A 20,151-nucleotide genomic window follows, 5' to 3' on the forward strand; every position below is an offset into this window, starting at 1 on the left:
TGTACCAACATAACCCTTGAACACAGCTGGGTCAATCTCTGGTGTTTTCACTCCTGTTGGAATCAGTAGCCACCGCAATGTTTGTGTCATCAAATTTGCTCCAAATTATTTTTGAGGTCTTCAGCTGCCTTTTCACACAGCAATGTATCCTCTGCTACCCACCTTGCACAATGAGGATTTCCCTAAGAATTAGGGAAGGCAAAATGGCTTTTAAAGAGCAAACGGTTTGACTGGAGATGGTGGGCCCAGGAGACAGGCTTGGACTGCTGGTATCCTGCAAAGTGAAAAGGAACCCTTCCCTTTCCTGCAGCAGACAAGTTTCCATGGCATCTCCCTCTCAGCTTTCCAGCTTCCAGAAGTTACCCATCCCTCTAGTGACAAAACACTCTGCTCAAGAGCAATTGTGCCCTTCCCACCACACAGCGGGCCATCACATCCAAAGCAAATCACCCATACCCCAAGCCAGAGCCCTTCAGTCCCCAAAACACTTCCGTGTTGCTGCAAAGCACTCGCAAGCAAAGCTCTCTGTCCGTTTTCCATCCTGCTGAAATCCTTTGAGAGAAAGCTTGATGTTAAGCCTCAAACAAATTGTTAGGACCTCCACGTCAGCACAGTGCAGGGACAAAATAAGTCTGGCTTAGTAGACAGGGTGCAGGTAGCAGAAATAGCCATGTGGTGGCAATATGCTCATTGCAGTGTTGCTTTTCACAGCTGTAAAATCTCCCAGACATCTCAAGTATTCTCAACATCTCCATCTTTTGTACAGGGTCCAAACAAGAGCAAACCAAGCCTGGTGGTCTGCCCAAGGAACATGGTTCTCAACAAGCATCTTGAAATACTCAGGGCCTGTTTTCAGCTGGCAAATGGCAACAGCAGGCAGCACATTATTTAATGGGCATATTAGTTGCAGGATTCATTACGTTAGGGGTTAGATATTTTTCACCAACTGAATCTTCAACAGTGCTGCAGTCCTGCTAAAACATAAGTCAGCATACAAGTCAAAATTATTTGTGACTGAACAGTAATGTTCAAGTATTTCAGAACCTTTGAGATGCACAACTAACTCACCATGACTAACTGGTTCCCACAGACTCGGCAATTATTTCTACATTAAAGCAATTAAGTAATTTACCATTTTTTATTGTAATTTACTATTTCTAAAATTTCAATTTACTGTTTCTAAAACCATTTATAACCCAGCCTGTTCTTCCATAACAATTGCCATATTTTGAAGAATAGCCCAAAACCATTTAAAGTGAATGTTTCAAGAAAATAACCACATAGGAAGATCAGCTGTATGAAGCCAACAATTAAATACAAGTGGCAGGAAAAAAAAAAACAACAAAACTTGCTGGAATTTATAATGGGTTTTCCTTGATTTGAGCTTGAAAAGCAGGAATGGTCAGTTTTATTTTGAGGAAAACACGATGGATCTAAGCTTAAATGTGTAGGTCTACATGTCTCAATCCACACAGACACGTGCTGCTCAGCAGGGACTGTGGGTGTACAGCCCTTCCTAGAAATGCTGCCTGGTCTGGCAGGATAATTTGACTATTACTGATCACTGATACATGTTACATGTAACACTCATTTACCTTTCCACAGGCTGTGCGGTGTCCTACAGCTTTCACCTGGGCTTTGCTTCTAAAGAGTCTTATTGCAAGCACTTCTAGTAATTCTTAATCTAAAGAGGGGGAAAAAAAGGCATTTAGCACAGTTTCAGCTGGGTGAAGTGGTGTTAACCCTCAGCACAGTGGTTTAAGCCACCATATTCTATTTCATATTGCCACAAAGTTAGAACCACAGAAGTGATGTCTCAGCTTAGCAGAAATTACCTCTTGATCTGCAGCAAACTGTTTACAATTGCCACGTGTCTCCGTGTCCAGTTTGTAGCACTTGAATATGCTACAGGTCACTGCCTTTTATGTGTAAGGAAAGCTAGAGTTTTTAGCTGGTGTCTGAACAGGAACACCTCTTACTTTGTAACTCCACCATTACCTGACCATTCATTTCAGCTCAAGAGGCAGAAGAAAATCCTTTTTATTTTAATTAGCATCCAAGATGTCAGGTATAACTTTACACCTCTAGACTGCTGTATCTTTAAGTATAAAAGAGTACCAAACCTGTATTGCTTAGTCCTCTAACACATAGGTGAAACTTAATGGGGAATTTTGTATTTTAGGGAAGGGGGAGTAGTAATTTTTGTTTTACATCAGTTTCATTCAGGCACGCAGTACAGAAAAGTTAATTTTCCTTCTTCTGCATTGCTGAAATGACATTGAAAAAATGTGCCAAATACTGCAAAACTAGCAGGAGGAAAAAAAATAATTAAAAAAAAAAAAGCTCTAGTCAGATTGGGGTTGCTGGATAAATATCTGTGGCACAAGTTCAGCCTGGAGGAGAAAAGGCTACAGAGAGACCCTTAGCAGCCTTCCAGCACCTGAAGGGGCTACAGGAAAGCTGGGGAGAGAATTTTAAAGGAGCACCTAGCGACAGGATGAGGGATAATGGCTTTAAACTGGAAGAGGGGAGATTTATGTTAGACCTTAGTGTTGTCAGCGTGTGGGGGTGGTGAGACTCCAGCCCAGGTTGCCCAGAGGTGTTCAAGGCTGGGCTGGATGGGGCTTTGAGCAAACCGGTCCTGGGAAGGTTGTCCCTGCTGGTGACGGGGCGGGGGGAGGTGGAACTAGGTGATCTGCAAGATACCTTCCCACCCAAAACATGCTGTGCTTCCGTGAGATACAGCTGCTCTGCTGTGGTTCCTCCATGGGCACACGCTGCTGCTGCTTCATATACTTAGTCCCTGAATAATCCTGCTTTAAAAACCAAAAAGCCCCCCCACACCACCGAATATAGAGTGTGCTTCTCGTTCGTAAATTCACCTGAATTCTGCTCAGTAGGCTTAAGCAGGGCCCACTAATTCGTTGTGGGCTTTTTTTTTTTTTTCGGGGGGGGAGGGAAAACGAGGATGATGTCCTTTCGGCAGCGAGCAGCCCCAGCCCGAGCCGCGCCCTCAGAGCCGCCCCGGGGCTCGGCCGCCCCGCGGGGGGAGGGCGATGCTGCCCCAGCACTCCTGGGGCCCCCCAAGGCCCTGTCCCCGGCCCTCGGCCCCGCCCGTGGCCGGGCGTTCCCCCATCCGCCCGGAACCGCCTCTCCTGCCGGGGGCACCGCCGCCCGCCCCGCCCCGCCCCGCCCAGCGCCTCCCGGGCCCGCGTCCTGCCCCGGCCCGCGGGGCGGCCGCTCCTGTCCGGGGGCAGCGGCTGCGGGGCTGCCCGCGGGCTGCGGTGAGTGGCGGGGCCGGGCGGCGGCCTTGCCCTGGCTGGGGCCGGGCCGCCCAGGCTGGGTGTGCCGGGGTCCCCGGGCGGGAGCCGGGCTGCGCAGCGGCCTGCGGGGTCGGGCTCGGGGTGCGCGGCAGCCCCGGGGGCTCAGGGATGCGCTTGGGGAAGCTGCGGGGGCGGTGCGGGTTGAGCGGCCTCCTGCCCCGCTGGGCCTCTGCCGCCTCCCCGCGGAGCGCAGGCCGGGACTTTCCCGCCCCAAACGGGTGGGTGTTGCGGGAACGGGGGTTACCGCGGGTGCCGCCCGAGCCTTCCCCGCCCGGCCAAAGCCACCGTCCCGCTGTGCCCAGCCTGGGGCTGGCGGCCTGGGCAGCGAGGAGCCCGCCTGCCTGGCCCGGCCGGCAGCTCCTGTGGCGGGTGCCGGTCCAGCCCCCGGTGCCGGTCCAGCCCCCGGTGCCGGTCCAGCCCCCGGTGCCGTTCTGCTCTGACCTTGAGGCAGCGGTGAGGCCGGTCTCTTCCCAAGGAGCAGCGGCTGCCGCTTGGGTTGATCTGCTTCGCCTTTGCAGGGTGGATGAGCAGAGGGAGTAACACCTGGGGCTGCGGGTGAAGGGCTTTGTGAGACCTTGTTCCTCGAACTCACGCTTCTGTGTTTCCAGGTTTGAGGCTCGGATTGGGATTGGAAGTAACAGCAGTTGTTGCCTCGCTGTGTCTCCAAGCAGTTTTTAATCTGCTAGTGTTTCTACAAACAGGAATAAAATAGGAGGGAAGGTATGCATGTATATAATACTGGTGTGGTCATGACTAAGTCTTCAATCTTCTGAAAGTGGCAAAGTGCTTTTATGGATTAGGAAAGTACATTTCCGAGGCTCTTAAAACTTACATGTTTTTATAGGCATCCTAGGTGCTGCCAAGCTTTCAGTGGGTATCTGGGGGATTTGGCATGTGCTTCCTTTGGGGGCCAGCACTAACTGGTAAGTGCCCAGCATGAGGAAAGCAGTGTACATTTTACTGAATGCAGGCAATTGTTGCTCTCTACCAATTCATTCAGAGGCTGGCTGGCTGATCCCTTGTTCTTCCCCTAAATGAGAAGCAGAACTGTGGAGTGCTGTGTGAACGCTAATGAGTCACATAGGATACTGAACTGTAGCTTGGTCCTGGAGCCTGTTTTGAAGTAATGCCTAGCATACTGTGCTGTCAGTGGTGAAATGGTTCAAATCAGTAACCACAATTTGGAAATAGCATGTATTAGTGCCATTTATTAGAAGAGTATTGAGTTGTTTGTGTTTTTTTTTTAAACCCATTACATTGAGATTCATGCAGCACACCTTAAACCGATGAGAAGTAAAGTTACTGAGTGACAGTATTTGGCTTATTGGAGTTTCTTTAGGCTTCAGGAATAATAAATCTGGTTAAAGACTGTCTTTCTTAAAGCTGTGCTTGTAATGTACAAGTTGTACAAAAGATGTGGTTCATACAGTGTGTTTTTTTAATTAGTCTTTCAATATAGCCTACTGGAAATTATGTTTTCCATTCATAATACCCCAAAATATATTTTGGAAGCAGCAGGCTTCAAAAGAAGCATTACAGTAGATAGAAGAGTGAAAAACATGCTGTTTACTGACTTATTGTTGTTGAATTCAGGCTTGAAAGTCAATGAGAGTTGTATTCATATGTGTATTTGTGTTTTTCTAAGGCTCTTGGAACTGTTTTGACAGCACTGCCAGCCAGGTGTCTTGTTCAGCAGTGTGGTTCTGAAACAGTGGGTGCTCTCTGGCTCAGTGATTTTACTCCAGATAAGCAAGTTTGTTTTAATTGCTTGCCCAGTGAAGGTACCTTGCCACAAACTTGAGAACTGAATTGATTTGAATGTTTTATTTGAAAGTGTCACCTTTGTATTTCTGCTTTCCAGCTGCCTTCCTGAGGGATGAAGTGTAATTTTTATTTTAATTATGCTGGTGTGGGGGTGACTTATTACTGGGAAAATTACAGCCAAACACCATTCTAGATGTTCATATTTTTTTTACTTGTATCTTCTGAGAGCCATGTAGAAATACCTAATATATCATCATGAATACAGTTTTCTTAGCTGCTGCTCACCATAGGAGAGCAGATCTCTGGTTTGTGTTATAGATGGGAAGGGGGAAGTATTCTTGCCAGCTAGCCTTAGACACCTGATGGAGACTAAGCTTCTATAATTTATAGAAAAGTAATGCTTAATACTCTTCCTTGGAGGGTACTCTCTGCTTTCATTTGAGAGATCCAGGAAGCGTAGAAGCTGGGAAGCCCAAATAATCTGAAGCTAGGCAGTGATGCTCCAAAGGACTTGCCTAATGAGGCAAAACTAGTCAGTCAGAATACAAGTGTGCTAGGTCTCAGTCCTGGGGACAAACATTTTCTGTCTCTAAATGGTTTAGAACAAGCTACATGGAAGAATGGAAGTGAAAACATTCATGTTAGAGTTACTGTTGTAAATTGTGTATGCTTCATCTTTCTCTCCCTTTAGGAAACAAGTATCTCAACACTTGCCAGGAAAAGGGAGACCTCACTCTGACGTAACTGATAAACAGGTGTGAAGCATGAGGATCAACTCTGCTGTTCAGGCTGCTATTGACCTCACAGCAGGAGCTGCAGGTAATGCTGGAGAGAACTGAGTTGCAGAGAACTTCTGAGGGACAGTTTTAATAGCTTTGGCAAATGTGAATGCAGTTTCCCATTGCTATAAAAAGCCTTGCCTTTTGTATTTAAAGGATATGGCTCTGAAGCAGCTGACCTCGGCCCGCGTTGGAACACCTGCCTCACAGTGAAGGCGTAATCCTTATTTCAGACTTACAGTTTTCCAGAAGCAGGGTTTAAGTTTCAGTGTTGGTTCTCATGCTTGCGTGAGTTAATTAAGAATCAGTCACAAGAAGAGTTATGGAATAAATGCAGTGTGTGAATGATTGAGGTGGTTCTTTTGTCACAGGCACCTCTCTAATTGGAACAGGCAAGAGGCTATCTGGAGGGTTACTGGCTCAGGCAACATCTTGGTTTGAATATTTAAAAGCTGGGAAGTTCAGTAATAGGACTGAGATAGTTAATTCACTTAACTAACTTCCACTTCAGTCTAGTCTGGGCTATAAAGTTTTGCTGGACCAGTTGTGACAGGCACAAATGTGGTAACAGTTGCATTGTCTCACTGACATTAACGTGTTGGTAATGTCTGTGGCTGAGGGATGAACTGATTTTTAACTCTACCAGGGAAAAGAGGGCTTTTTGACATTTCTAAGCTGAGAATGTTCATAGAGAAAAGGTGGAAAGAAAGATTTGTCTAATGTAGTGTTGTAACCAGTTAAAACAATTTCATGTTTTTTCTTTCCCACAAAATAGCTGTTAAGAGTCAGTCCCTTTATGACTGTTAATGCTGTGAATATAACAGTATTAATGGTGTTAAGTGCATTAAAGGGTAGTTATTTGAGGTCATTTGTCAGAGTGGAGTTAACTTTAGTGCAGTGAGAAAGCAAGGGGTGACAGATAACAGGAGTCCAATGTAGCACCCTTGTAAAGAATTTTGCCTGCAACCACATTTTGCCCAGTGACTACCTCCTTTGTTAGCCTTTGTAAAATATCTTATTGGCCAGACAACACTTTTCCTGCAAAGGAAAACAAGTGCTTCTCCTGTTATTCCTTCATTGCTTTAGAAAGAAATATATTTCTGTTAGTCTGTTCATCCTCCTTGGTTTTGTGTGCTGAGTATCTACTACATTTGCTCTCTATCAAAGAAGCAATTTACTATCTGTGCAGCTCTTGCCAGTTTTGTGGGTGTTCCCAGGTGCTTAAATGGGAGCCATGATCGCTTTCCTTCCCAGTAGTTCAGCTCAGGAATGCTGCTGTTAACATCCAGGGCTGCACAGCACTCTGGCTTAGGAAGTTGTCTTTCTGACTTGAAGCCTGGTGTGTCTCATCTTGGCTACTACAACACTTGGAAACCGGCATCAGCTGAGAAATCAGTTGCTTGGTGATACTGTTTCATGCTCAGGGTAACTGTTTCATGTTTCAGGCTAACAGAGCATGCACTCCAACTTTGGTTTTTGTCAGTATTGCCTAGAGGGTCTTAGAACTAGTTATGCTGGTTTCTTCTCTGGTATAGTTCTTCCTTCAGATAAGCTGAAGGAATTCAGACTTTTTTCAACATGAAGTCAGTAATTCTGGATAATAGTTCTTTTCCTTTGCTACTTCTGTTGTATAGTTTTACTGTTCCTCTAGTATTTATTTCCCATGTTTTTTCCACATAGTTGTTTTGTACTGCCCGTGTTCAGTGGAAGTCCTTGTTTCTGTGTTAATGTGTTTCTGCACCCTTTAGAAAGTGCATTTAACTAAGCAAACAGCTAGTTTCTCCAAGAAATGAGTAACCTGGTTTTACCTTCCTCTCCAGATACAGTCTCAGCTGGCTGATAAGTAATGACATTGGAGCACGTAAATTCTGTACAAGAATAAATAAGTCATTTAGCTGCCTGAGGGTCATAGTCCTTTGCCTAGGATCTGAGCAACATCTAATCACTTCCTTGATTAAGTAGGACTCTTTCCTCACTGCTACTATGTTATTATTAGGACCATATTTGTCTCAATGTTCAAGCAGGGTTTTGTCTTTATGGTTCTTTTTTGTTGTTGGATTGTTGTTTTTTCTGACTCTGCTGGCTGGAAGAAGTTTTTTTCATTAATACTTTAGATATTAACTGGGACTCCTCATCTTTACCTCAAGGCTTACAAAGGTTGTTGCTGTAGTTTATGGGGCTTCTTGTGCCACCTTCAATGCCAGTGTGAGGGGAGCCCTTTCTTTTTTTGGAACAGCCATTCACAGTCAAATCTCAGTTTTTCAGCTTGGTATTTCCAAGACTTTTCCTGATTTCCTTGAGCTTCTTCCAACAGCCATTATTTTACTACATCTGGATGCTTTAGGTCTGCCTTTACACAGGAACTTAGCGCTTGTCCTACAGGTTAATATCTACCTGACTTGCATTCAAGTAGCATTGGCTGAGCCTTTCTAGCTCTGCTTTTCATCTGAGGCTCACATGGATGTTACTGGTCTGAGCCAGCTACTTGTCTCCCTGGTTATTCCTCCCAAAGCAAGAAGCTCTTCAAGCTCCCTTGCATGATTTTCTCAGAAGCTTTTAATGATCCATCTGGTTGAGAATGAGACTTTGTGGGAGCTAGGATGTTGAATTCCTCTTGAAGACCTGAGTACCTCTGTAGAGGAGCAACAACAATGTAACTCATATGCTTGCAAACAGTAAAATCAATTGAAAATTACCGTGGTTACACAAACACTTGATTGCTCTTCTACCTTCCACTTAAAAAAAATAACTAATCTTAATTGGAATTACACATTTGTTTCTATTTCAGTTTCTTTACATTATCTACATTGACAGATAATTATTTCAGTTTCATAGCTGAAAAGCATCTTGTTAACTTGCCCTCTTTAAGATATATGCATGTCAACTGTGCTTTGGTTAAAAGTCAGTTTCTGGTTTGGAGTGGTTCTTCTTTCTGGTAAGAAAGCAAAAAACATTAAACCTATCAAATACTTCCTTTTGGGTATTGGCTGATAATAGATTGCTGTCAGTGTACACTAATACTTCTTCCTGAAAATAAAAAGTAACATTGGCCCTTTCTGCAGACTGCTGAATCGAGTGGGATCTTGTAGAAGAACACTGCCCTGTGGGCAAAGTGGTTACTGATGACAGTGATGGAAACATCTCACAAGTTTTCAGGGTATTGACCTTGCAGTTCAGTTTGGAAAAGATAACATGTTGAGAAACTTTGCCCTTTTGTCCTTTTTCAGCTTATCCTGGACACTTTCTTCCAGTATGTGGGATTAGATGTAAATAAGAATCATCTAGAGTTTTGAAGTAACGAGCTTGAGTCTTTTTTTATATCAATTTATAATGCATCATCAGTTTTAGCACTCTCAGCAGTGTTCTGCTTGTCCTAGGGGAATCTTTGTCTCACTTGATTACAAACCTCTCGGATTTTTGATGTTGGAATGTAAAATCAGATGGTTTCTGAACCACTGCATTGATGAGAAAGAAAAAATGTTGCTTAACTCATTAACATGAGTGACTTGATTGCAGAACAATACCTCTAATCCAGTGCCTATTTATGTAAGTTAACAGATTCATTTAGATGCTTCCATGTAGTAAGGTAAAGAAATGTCATGAAAATCAAGCTGTTGCTGTTCTTATGCATGAGGTGTTTTTCTTCAGGTAACTAAATTCACCACTACCAGTTGATGTCATTGTACTAAAATCTTTCCTTGCAGAGAATCGTTTCATCTTTGCTTTCTGTGTGACTTCCCTAGTAGTGCTGTTTGTGTATAAGTATTTCAGTTGTCATAACCTTCAGCCCCCTCTTACCTTCTACTGCTTACTACTACTTCTAGGTGGGACAGCATGTGTGGTGACTGGCCAGCCCTTTGACACTGCGAAGGTGAAGATGCAGACGTTCCCAGACATGTACAAAGGACTCATTGACTGTTTTGTGAAAACCTATAAGCAAGTGGGGTTTCGAGGCTTCTACAAGGGAACCACACCAGCACTTGTAGCCAACATCGCCGAGAACTCCGTTCTGTTCATGTGCTATGGGTTTTGCCAACAAATTGTGAGAAAAATTGTTGGAGTAGACAGGAAAACAAAGCTCAGGTTAGTAATAGAAATTTATTTCCTTTTTTTAAAATAGAAAGTCATAAAACTGCTACTTGTGAATACAGTATTGTCAGCATGCAACTGATGTCCCAGGCCTCATTCTGTCAAAATGCAGCATAATAAGTTTTGGAATGTAGACTTTTGTGCTCAGATATGGTGTCTAGCTAAACAGAGTCATCTATTTGTCACTGCAGCTGGCTGGTGTAGATAATCACAACTTAACTGGATATTCAAGACCTGGAACCTCTTACCAAAGGGAATGAGCATTGTAACTCCTGAAAGTTGGTACTCCCTTGATCTCTAGGTTGTTCTGATTTTGCAGGGGAGTTAATGGTTTCCTTTACAGGGAAGCATACTAAGGGGAAAGGACACTCTTCTAATGCTGTCTTGCTTTTTAAATGTATATATTTAAGTTTCAAAAGCTTGAATTTAAGGGTGGTTACGTTGAGGGTCTAATTTTGCACAGTGTGTTGTCTACAGTACTGGCAAAGACTGGTCATTCCTTAATGAGAACAAAGAGAAAGTGTTTAACACTTGCAGCCTGGAAGAGGACTCAGAGTGTTTTTAGTTCAGAGGATTTCTTGAGCCCAGTGTGATAGTCAGTGATTTCTGATCTCTTCTACAGCACTTGTCCAGTCACCCCTCAAAATTCTTACAGGTTCCTTGCATCTGCAATACACTTTGGCAGGGAGCTGTGCAGCTGATAGTTGTTAATCCTGTAACTGGAAGAGGCCTTCTAGCTTTAGCCATGCTACTTGGGATGTTGTAGACCTCTGTCCATTACTGTGTCCCTTTTCACCACCTGAGTCTTCTCCTAGGCAGAAAGATGACAGCCTTCCTAGTCAGTGAGCACTCAGGAGCTGTTCCTTCAACTGTCTTCACCTTTCTCTGTAACTCTTGTCATTCTAATGCATCTGGGTTTCAGCTCGTGAGACCCAAGCCATGCAGAGTATTCAGGGTGTGAATAAGTCACGGATTTGTGCACTGGCCTAACAGGTATAATCTTTTTCTAGCTAGGATGGCTTTTCTCCAGGTGCATCACTCTAGAGCTGACAGTGGTCCAACAGTCTCAGTGTGCCTTATTGCTATGCATTTCTCAAGGTATGTCTTCTGTGCAGCTCTGAGAGCACCTGTGCCTTCTCCATCCCTGTGTTGCCCCACACTGTCCAAAAGGCTTCTCATACTATCCGAATTCTGTTTATTTCAAAGAGTAACACAAGCTTAACAACATTCAGCTTTTTATTAATAGCTTTGTTCTGCCTCTGTCATGTCTGTCTCCAAATGGAAGAAGCTGGGGAGGCTGTGATTCTGCATTTGAGATCTCTGATGTGGCATGGGTAGCCACCTAAGTGCAAGACAAGTATCTGGAAGTGAAATTACATGGTGTTCTCCTATCAGATGTTAAGATATGCTTTATCAAAAGACTGAGGCCTGCTATGAGGGAATATGAAGAAACAAATTATATTAATTGCTCTCTGCTTGCATTCTCTTCCACTCTTTTCTGGAAATTGAGACCTCTCAGCTGAGATAGATTTTTTTTTTTTTTTTTTTCCCCCACCCTTTTTATTGCTTTCTTAGATCAGGGATTTTCTGCTTGCTCAGCTTACCAACCCCTTTTCCTCCCCACTAAAATGTAAGAGGTAGCCCTGCCTACAGCATGCTCTGCTTCTTAACTGTCTTTGTGGTCTGCCTCCCAGGAGGATCACAAGACTTGCAGAGGTCCTGGTGTCATCTCTTCACGTGACTGAGACGGCATGTTTAGGGTGTAGGTAGGGGAGGTAGTGCAGGAAACATTAAAGCAGTATACACGGGTGTACTACTGCACATCATCAGAGTAGGATACAGAATGGGAATGCAATTTGAATACACAGCAATAACAAGTGCCTCTGACATCTGACTCTTCATTCCTTGGTCAGGTACTGGTACTTTTAAGATCCTGGATGGCTGTTTAATTCATATTGAAGAGTAAATAGTGTGACTGCATGGCTGTACTAGGACAAAACATGGAAGGATTGAAATTTACTTGAAAGGTTTCCCCCTTGGTGCTGCTCCCGTGGTCTCTTCATCTGGACCATTGTGGGGATGTCTTGTGAGGTGAATGTACGAGAGAGTTGTAATGAGATGGTCTGCAGTGGTGCCCTGAATACATGTGCTCTGTCCAGGATGTCTCCAGCCATTCTCAGTGTGGAAGAGTTGGGAAGCTTTTGTAGTGTGCTGTAGGGAAGGGAAGAAACCCTCATGGAGTGGCTATCCTAGACATGCCTCTGCTGTTTAAAAACTGTCATGCTGTCTTAGCCTGAAGAAGATGAATGAAGTCACAAACTGAGGTGAACCTAACAGGTTTTTTTACCCATATCTAAGCAATTGCCTGTCACTTTTTCATGCTTTTGTAGTGGTTGACGTTTCTCAAAAACAGCTATAGTAGTTTGGTTTTGCTTTAAGTTAGCTTTCAGTCATACCTTTAAGTGGCTTGGAAATAGGCTTGCCTAGCCTGCCTGTGTTTAGGGATACTCCTGGATCAAAACATTTAGAAGGACTGTTACAAAATGACAATTTTTCTAGTTAAAGGAATATATGCCACTAATGTATGAGTCCAAAAGAAAACAATTAGAGAGAAATACTAAATTCCATTTATATTTTAACATCCATTTAGTCCAACCAAATTAATTTTGTTCCATGCTGAAGTCTAAACCTACACAACCAAATGGAAAGAGAAGTGCTAAATTCCATTTGTCTTTAAATGCTCATTTAGTCCAACCAAACTGATTTTGTTCTGTGCCAAAGTCTAAACTTGAGAGAGCTATTATCCTGGCTCACCTCAGTTTGACTTTCTCAGTACATGACTAGTCATCTTTGGCAGGTTATTTTCCTTGAAAAAATAAGATAAATGCCTCTTATAAGGAAGCAGCAGTGTGAAAGTAGAGGATTCTTGCTTCTGTGACGTACAATCAAAACTTTCATCCAGTAAAAATAGTGAATTAGGCATTTTGAGTTGAGAGGAAACTTGAATAGGATTCAAGGCTTATCACTTCTGCAATGACATTAACTATATTAAAGACTAAAAGCCTAAACAGCAGGTCTGGTTGAATTTTTGTGTGTAGAATTAAATATCAACAGGCAAGAGTAGGAAATATCTGAATTATGGCTACATGTAGTCCTTTATATACATGTCAGAATTCTTTTCAAGTCTGATAGTTTTTTTCTCTCCTGAAGGAGGGAGGATCCTGTGCACTATTTAATGTGTAGTTGGAAGGCACCTCTTTAATATACTAGTCCTTCAATGTGTTACCTTACTGCCTTGCCCTAGCTCATGGCTTAATGAGTGCAGGACAACACGTACTATATTTTTCACTCTGCCTTGCTCTGTTTTGAGCTTTTGTGGGTTGCCTCTTGGCTCCCTGTTACATCAAGCTTTGTGTGCACTGCAAGAGGGTTGTGCAATCAGTGTTGCCATTTCTTATTTACTGTGTATTATTATTCAGTTGCTGCTCTGCAGGCAGTTACTGATTTCTTCCACCTTGACAGTTCTTTCATTGCCATATCTGAATGTCACAAGCATTGATTCATGTCCCAACTTCAGTTTGTGATGGTTCTGTAAAGTGAAAAGTTGTAGCTTTGAGCTCTGATACTGTAGGTGCATAAAACTGCTGGGCACTGGGCTAACATCCCCCTTGCATGGAAGAAGATTCTATGCAGCAGTCTCTGCTGTGCTGACTCCCCAGGCTCTGAAAGGAGAGAGAAGCTCCCCTTGCTCATCCTGTGCTATTGTGCAGTGCCTGCTCAACACACCAGTGTCTGTAGGAGTCATAAAGCAGTACAGTCCTGGAATACCTTTTGAGTCCTGGCAGTTGAGCAGCCCAGACTTTGCAATATGTGTAATGCCACTCCAAAGTATGTCCCAGTTCTGGAATACAGTGAGTCAGTGCAGATCACAGTGCTGCCCTGCTGAGTGCCATCATTCATGTTTGTCTGTGCTATCTCAGACCCTTATGGTTACACTTATGGCAGCACATCCATAGAAAGATTATAGTAGTCCATTGTGCCTTGAGTTTCAGATTTCTAGCATCTTCCACTGGAAACTTGTATTAATACTGGGAAAGTGAATTTGAGAACACTGACATCTATATGAGGTGATTGTTCCTCTTCTCTTTGAGTAGTTAACAGTATCCAAAAGTTGTCCAGTAAAGCAAGTCTATAAAAACTTTTATAAAAGCCAAGAAGAGGAAGATTTGATAGCATTTATTTTGCTGCAGTCACTAAGGTATAGCAAAAAAAAAAAAAAAGTAGAGGTTGCAATGTGTCTTCTTAGGTGTCAGAAGGATGTATTTGAGTTGCGTATGAAGACAGGATGAGCTAGGTTTTCCATCTCCCTGATTCAAATAACTGCCCTTTTCCCTAGAGGCCCTTTCCCCCAAGGCTGTGTGTCAGTTTCTCTCGGTGATCTTTAGAGTCCAGGTGCAGGAAGCTGATTGCTGGTGCAGTGGCTCCACTGCACTGAAGGTCAGTGCCTGAATACCCTCTGCAGTTTCTCTCTTGCAGTGATCTGCAGAATGCTGCTGCAGGCTCCTTCGCCTCCGCCTTTGCCACCCTGGTCCTCTGCCCAACAGAGCTGGTGAAGTGCCGACTGCAGGCCATGCATGAGATGCAGTTGTCAGGAAAGATAATCCAGGGACACAAGTAAGTATACAGCCTCCACAGTACCTCCCAAACCCTTTTCTGTGTATTTATTGCTTTTAATTATGTATTGGCTTAGTGCCACATTTGTAGTGTACCAGGGAAGAGTTGTGGCTGGGAGGGTTGCAGCCTGGAGATCTTGAAGGTACTAGTAAAGCTGGATGCCAGTGAAGGGGCTCCTGGCAGGATCTTGTTCTAAGTCTCCCCTGAATTCTATTGTTTATACGATGGGTCTAACCCATAATTGTGGCTGCAGTCACCTATTGTTCTGTAACCTTCTCATTATCTGGCTATGAAGCATCACTAACTGGATCAACCTCTCCACCAGTACAGTTTGGTCAGTAGTGAAGGGTGTTATTCAAAAGGACGGTCCCCTTGGATTTTACCGTGGCCTATCAAGCACTTTGCTGAGAGAAGTCCCAGGCTATTTCTTCTTCTTTGGAGGGTATGAACTGAGCCGGACATTCTTTGCCTCTGGGAGATCAAAAGAAGAATTAGGTACAGTGCCCCTTTTTGCAGGTGGATTTGGGCATGCTGTCATGGGGGACATAAGGGGGAGGGGGGCACATCTTCCCTGAAGATATGCTGGTGATGCACAGCAGTTGTAAAACACATGTACAACAAAGGACACTGCATATACAAAATATGGAAACCTGCTTTTTGTGTATGTATAGTAATGAGTTAGTGAAGTGACCACTTTCCAATGGAGCAGGATTATGATAATAAATACAGTGAGCTAACAGTAACACTACAAAACTACTGAAATATCTGACCCCACAGCATAACATAACTTTGAAGTATTTCATTTCAGCAGCCATTTAGAGTGATTTTGAAGTCTTTTTAGCTGTATTCTCTTGAACAGTGTGTTCAAGTGTATGCTGAAATGCATGCTGAATGTTAGATGTCATTACAGTGATATTAAGACAATGTGGAGGTTGACAATTAGACAGGAAAAAATGAGAAGATGCCAGAGTAACAGTTGCTTGTCTTCTGTTGAAAGACTGAACTGTAATACTTTGCCTTGCTGGAAGTCAGGATTTCATCTACATGCATTCTGCTCTCTGTTGTTGCAAAATGCTTATAAACATCTGATCTGAAACAAAAAAGGAGGTTGCATCACGAAAAATGATCACAAAGCAACTTCACTGTACCAAGAATCTCTGTATAGATGATTAGTGACACAATGTGATGTTACTCTAAACCATTTCATTATTATCACTGGAAAGTGATTACAAGTGTGAAAGGAGTGGAGTTAATTTAGTTAAGACATTCAAAACAGAATTTCAAGTTATGCTTTTTTAGCATGGCCAATAAACTAAGAGGCACTCCTTCTAACCTTTGAGCTTTTGGTTAGACTTGCAACTTGTCAGTGGCTTAAAATTAACTTAAAGTTTTGTGGGGAAGCAAAAACTGCCCTTTTGTCATAAGCATGTTCCTCTGTTTTATCTTTGACTTCTGTAGATGAAATATGCTATTTCTGTTGCTGAATTTTTTGTGGTGTGTATAAAAGCTTCTTTCTTAACTTTAGGTCCCATTCCCTTGCTACTAAGTGGAGGCTTTGGAGGTAGCTGTTTGTGGATTGCTGTGTATCCTGTGGACTGTGTCAAATCTAGAATTCAAGTTCTTTCAATGGCTGGAAAACAGACAGGCTTTATGGGAACGTTTGCAACTGTTGTGAGAACTGAAGGTGAGTATGCAGCATATCAAAATAATCTGTAGGGCTGCAGAAATCTATACCCCCCAATAAAAAAAATAAGAAATCTAGTCCAGTGGTAACATGTTAGAGACAGACAATAACTGTTTCTAACAAACAGAAATACTGCCTGGAAAGCTTGAAATCTAGAAATTGAGACCTACTGCTGCATCTGCCATGCTTCTTGGTTCAGGAGACAGTTCACTTAAAGCTAACAAAAGCTCAGTATATATTAAAAGCAATAAAGGAATAAGGCCCATTAACCTGCACCAGATCTATACCTGAAAGTTGAAGGAACTGGTTAAGTTCAGTACAGAATTTTTCTTCATCTATCGCAGTTAATATAGGGTTGATTGAGGGCTGTTTCATAAATTAATTCTATCTAACCTGGCAACTTGGAGCACCTACCTCAGTGTCTCATCTCTGCAAAATGCCTACACCAGGCATTGCAGAAGATGGTGTAAGAATGTACATGTCAGTAGAAATTAATCCTTTCCCTGTTACTAGGGAAGATGCTCATCAGACCAGGAGTCTGTTTTGGGGCACAGCTGCAACACAGTCCTACTGTTACTTCTGTCCCTTTTCCAGCCTGGATACAGCTGCTGTGAACTGTATCCTCAGGTGGCCAAGGCAGCCTTCTGAAGATTCTGTCAAACCTGAGATAAGCTTCTAACATAAGCACTGAAGTGGGTAAATTTGTTACAAGTCTAAGTACTCCCTCTGTATCAATACCCAGTAGCAGTGTGGTTAGCAGCTGCACCAGTGAGTTCAGCTCCCTGTGTGTGCCTGTCCCTTCAAGCAGAAGCATTACTTCAGTATCCTCCAAAGGTAGAAAGCACAGTGGTTGATGCAGATAAGCATTTCAATAGATTGCTAACTGGTTCTGATTTCACTTCCAGGTGTACTTGCCTTGTATTCTGGACTAAAGCCAACCATGATCCGTGCGTTCCTGGCCAACGGGGCACTGTTCCTTGCCTATGAGTACAGCCGGAAACTTATGATGAAACAAATAGATTCTTACTGATACCTTCTAGCAGATGGAGAACAAAAGGGTTTTTTAAGGATCATTTAAATAAACATTTAAAAACCTGTAGACCCCATCATGGTCTGAGCAGGGCCAAATCCATGACCTAATTTTAGGAACTCCAGTTTAGGATTTGTCATATATTAAATTCAGGTGATTTTTATAGAGATGTGTACATGCTGCTTGAATTGGACCAGCAAAACTATCCCCATGTTGCAGATTCTGCACTAGGTACCTTGCATGTCATAAATGTACTTTCTTGATGTGTAATGGTGCTAAAAAGAATTATATTGACCTGTTGGGTTTAATGTAACATACAGCAATAGGCTGTGATTCAAGGCAAAGCACTGCTTTAAAATCTGCACTCTGATGGTTAACTTTCCCAGTTGTTGCTGGCAAGTGTCTGACTCAAAATAACCACTCCTCTCTAATCTGTCTAGACTCCTGCTCTTCTCCAGCTCTCTTCTGCCCTGTGACTTTCCAAGGTCATGGCAGTTGGTGTATGACTTGTGCACTCCATCCCAGGGAATGGGCTTATTAAACTAGGAAGTGTTCACCCCCTACCTTGTATGACTCAGAGCTGAGCTATGCCTGCATTTGAGATAAAAACATATAGTTACTGTGTTGAAGGAGTCAAGAGGGGGTTAGCATTTTATCATTTTCTGAAACCTTCCAAGAAGTGCTGGAATACATTAAGCACCACTGAATTAAACACTTAAGGGAAACTGCTGGAAATAACTTCTGGCTGTGATGACAGGAGCCTGCACAAAGTTACAGTTCTGTTTGGGTCACCTTGACATGAATGAGTATATGTGCTTGAAGGACAGGAAGCTGAAAGCCAGAACTGAGTTCTTAAAGACAACTGACACCGTGGTCTCCAGGGTGTATCATGTGCTGACTTGGGCTGGAGTCCTGCCATGTGCTGTATCTCTTCAGCTGCTGGAGAAAGCTCTCATGACTGGATAGTTTGTATCACCTTCAGGCCTGGAGGTCATAGTTGCTTGGTCATGATACTTAATTAACCATGCAGTTAAGTCAGTGTTACCCTAAATGATCCAGTAACACCTATTTCTGGATGTCACTTTCATTCTTGAAATAGGATGTTTTTTATGCAATCATGTTCTGCCTGGGAGAAGGCAAAGCAGATCTCAGAGCAAGGTAATTCATGACTCAGGCCTAGAGTTGTACAGGGGGATGTTGTCTGCATGCTGGAAGTGACAACCTACCCTTATGGAGAATACAAACAGAGCTCTTTCACTCACCAAGAGATACTAGCAGCTTGTCACAGCAACCACAGTTTGTCAGTGACTGACAGCAGGCATAGCTCAGTTATATATGTTACACTTTCTACTTCAGAATCCAGCAATAGGAAAAAGCCTTGGCATAGATGAAGCATCTCAATACCTACTGCCTCTTGCAGTGGAGCCAGGGTGCACTAAAACTGTCTAATCTACTGCATTGTTACCTTTGATGAAAGGTGGTTGCTGCAGTTCCCCCACCTCTTCTTGCTTCCCCCAGCCATTACATAGAGCAGGAACTGTTCATCTCCCTTTCATACACCCAGGAGAAAAGGCAGTGAAGCAGGACATGGCTGAAGAATTTTCAGTGTCTACTGCACCAGTTTATTGCTGCCCCTAATGTAGCAGTCAGTCAAGATACTGTGCATCATCAGTACTTTAAAAGGGATTTATACCAAATGTTTAAATAATTCAGGTAGGAGGGTGAGGGTTTGAGTTCTTAGTCTTCCCCTTCTTTTCAAAGGTGTCTAGCCAAGAGAAATAGTATATTTGTACATGTTTCTAGTAGTTATGAAAAGGTGAGGACTGAATCCACATGAGTGGAATACTTCAATCTATTTCTTAGATTTGTCTTTGCTTTCATTTTTTAAAGCTCATGGTTGCAGTTTTTAATACAAAAGTTGAAGCTTCAAGAGAAGCAGGATATTTAGAACTGAACCTACAGCAAGAAGCTGGTAGCTGAAATAAACATGAATTTTGAGAGTTTACCTTATGAAGCTGATGTAAGCAGTAATTTTCCCATTCACAGCTGCTTAAGCTGTACACATGTACCAATTGTTAAGCTCAGAACTTCACTGTTGGTATAGGAACTAATGGGAATAAAGTCTGATTTGAGTAACTGAGTACCTGACTATTGTTTGTGCAACACCTAAAGCAGCTTGTCTAACTGAACAGCAGAGAGAGGTTGTAGTCAGCACAACCAACCTTTCAGAAACAAAGGCTTTCTGCAATCAGTAGATGTATAAAGTCCTTAAAAGGGAAAGTGTCAGCTGTAACAAGGTCCTGTGAGAACTGCAGATTTTACACAGCCTGCTATGAAAAATGAAGCCCACAGGTCAGCCCTTAGCCTATTGCTTTGTTAGTACCAAAGTAAGTTACGATATTAGAGATTCAACTCAGCTTCCAAATTTCTACAGTGTTGATTACCATGGGACATGCTATAAGGGTAAGTTTCCTGCCAGAAGAATGCCAGGAGTCCAGCACAGGTCACCTAAATTCCACATATGCAAGGGATGAGTGTCCACCACTCTGAAGCCAGAGAAGGTCAGCGCTTCAGGGAGTTCAAGAACTACTGCTTGGATCTTTAAGAGGAATGTTGTATCTCCAGCATACAGCTATTTTGTTACAGCAGGTTTACTTTATGTCAGGCTGTGGCTAGAAACACCCGATTCTTGCTGGTGTAGCCTTTGCTAGTGCTACATGAGAAATCGGCTTACTCCACAAGCAGGAAGAAGGTTCACCTAAAGAGCCCTGCAAGCAGCTGGGAAGGGCAGCTGAGGACAGCGATATC

The 20,151-nt window shown here is 43.1% G+C and overlaps 1 protein-coding gene across 2 annotated transcripts; it reads left to right on the plus strand.

Annotated features, from left to right (window-relative positions):
- Positions 1-3,179: 3,179 nt before the first annotated feature.
- On the plus strand, positions 3,180-19,483 carry SLC25A15 (solute carrier family 25 member 15). 2 transcript variants are annotated; one of them, XM_051639539.1, is made up of 9 exons: positions 3,180-3,284; positions 3,932-4,043; positions 4,168-4,246; positions 5,779-5,906; positions 9,691-9,949; positions 14,492-14,629; positions 14,955-15,124; positions 16,155-16,313; positions 17,219-19,483. In XM_051639539.1, the coding sequence occupies exons 4-9, from the start codon at positions 5,852-5,854 to the stop codon at positions 17,341-17,343; spliced, it is 906 nt and encodes a 301-aa protein (XP_051495499.1). In that variant the 5' UTR covers positions 3,180-3,284; positions 3,932-4,043; positions 4,168-4,246; positions 5,779-5,851; the 3' UTR covers positions 17,344-19,483. The 2 variants fall into 2 exon arrangements, with proteins under 2 accessions (XP_051495499.1, XP_051495493.1); XM_051639533.1 differs by lacking the exon at positions 4,168-4,246.
- The last annotated feature ends 668 nt before the right edge of the window (positions 19,484-20,151 follow it).

Source organism: Apus apus, chromosome 1 (assembly GCF_020740795.1).
Source record: "Apus apus isolate bApuApu2 chromosome 1, bApuApu2.pri.cur, whole genome shotgun sequence".
Taxonomy (NCBI): domain Eukaryota; kingdom Metazoa; phylum Chordata; class Aves; order Apodiformes; family Apodidae; genus Apus; species Apus apus.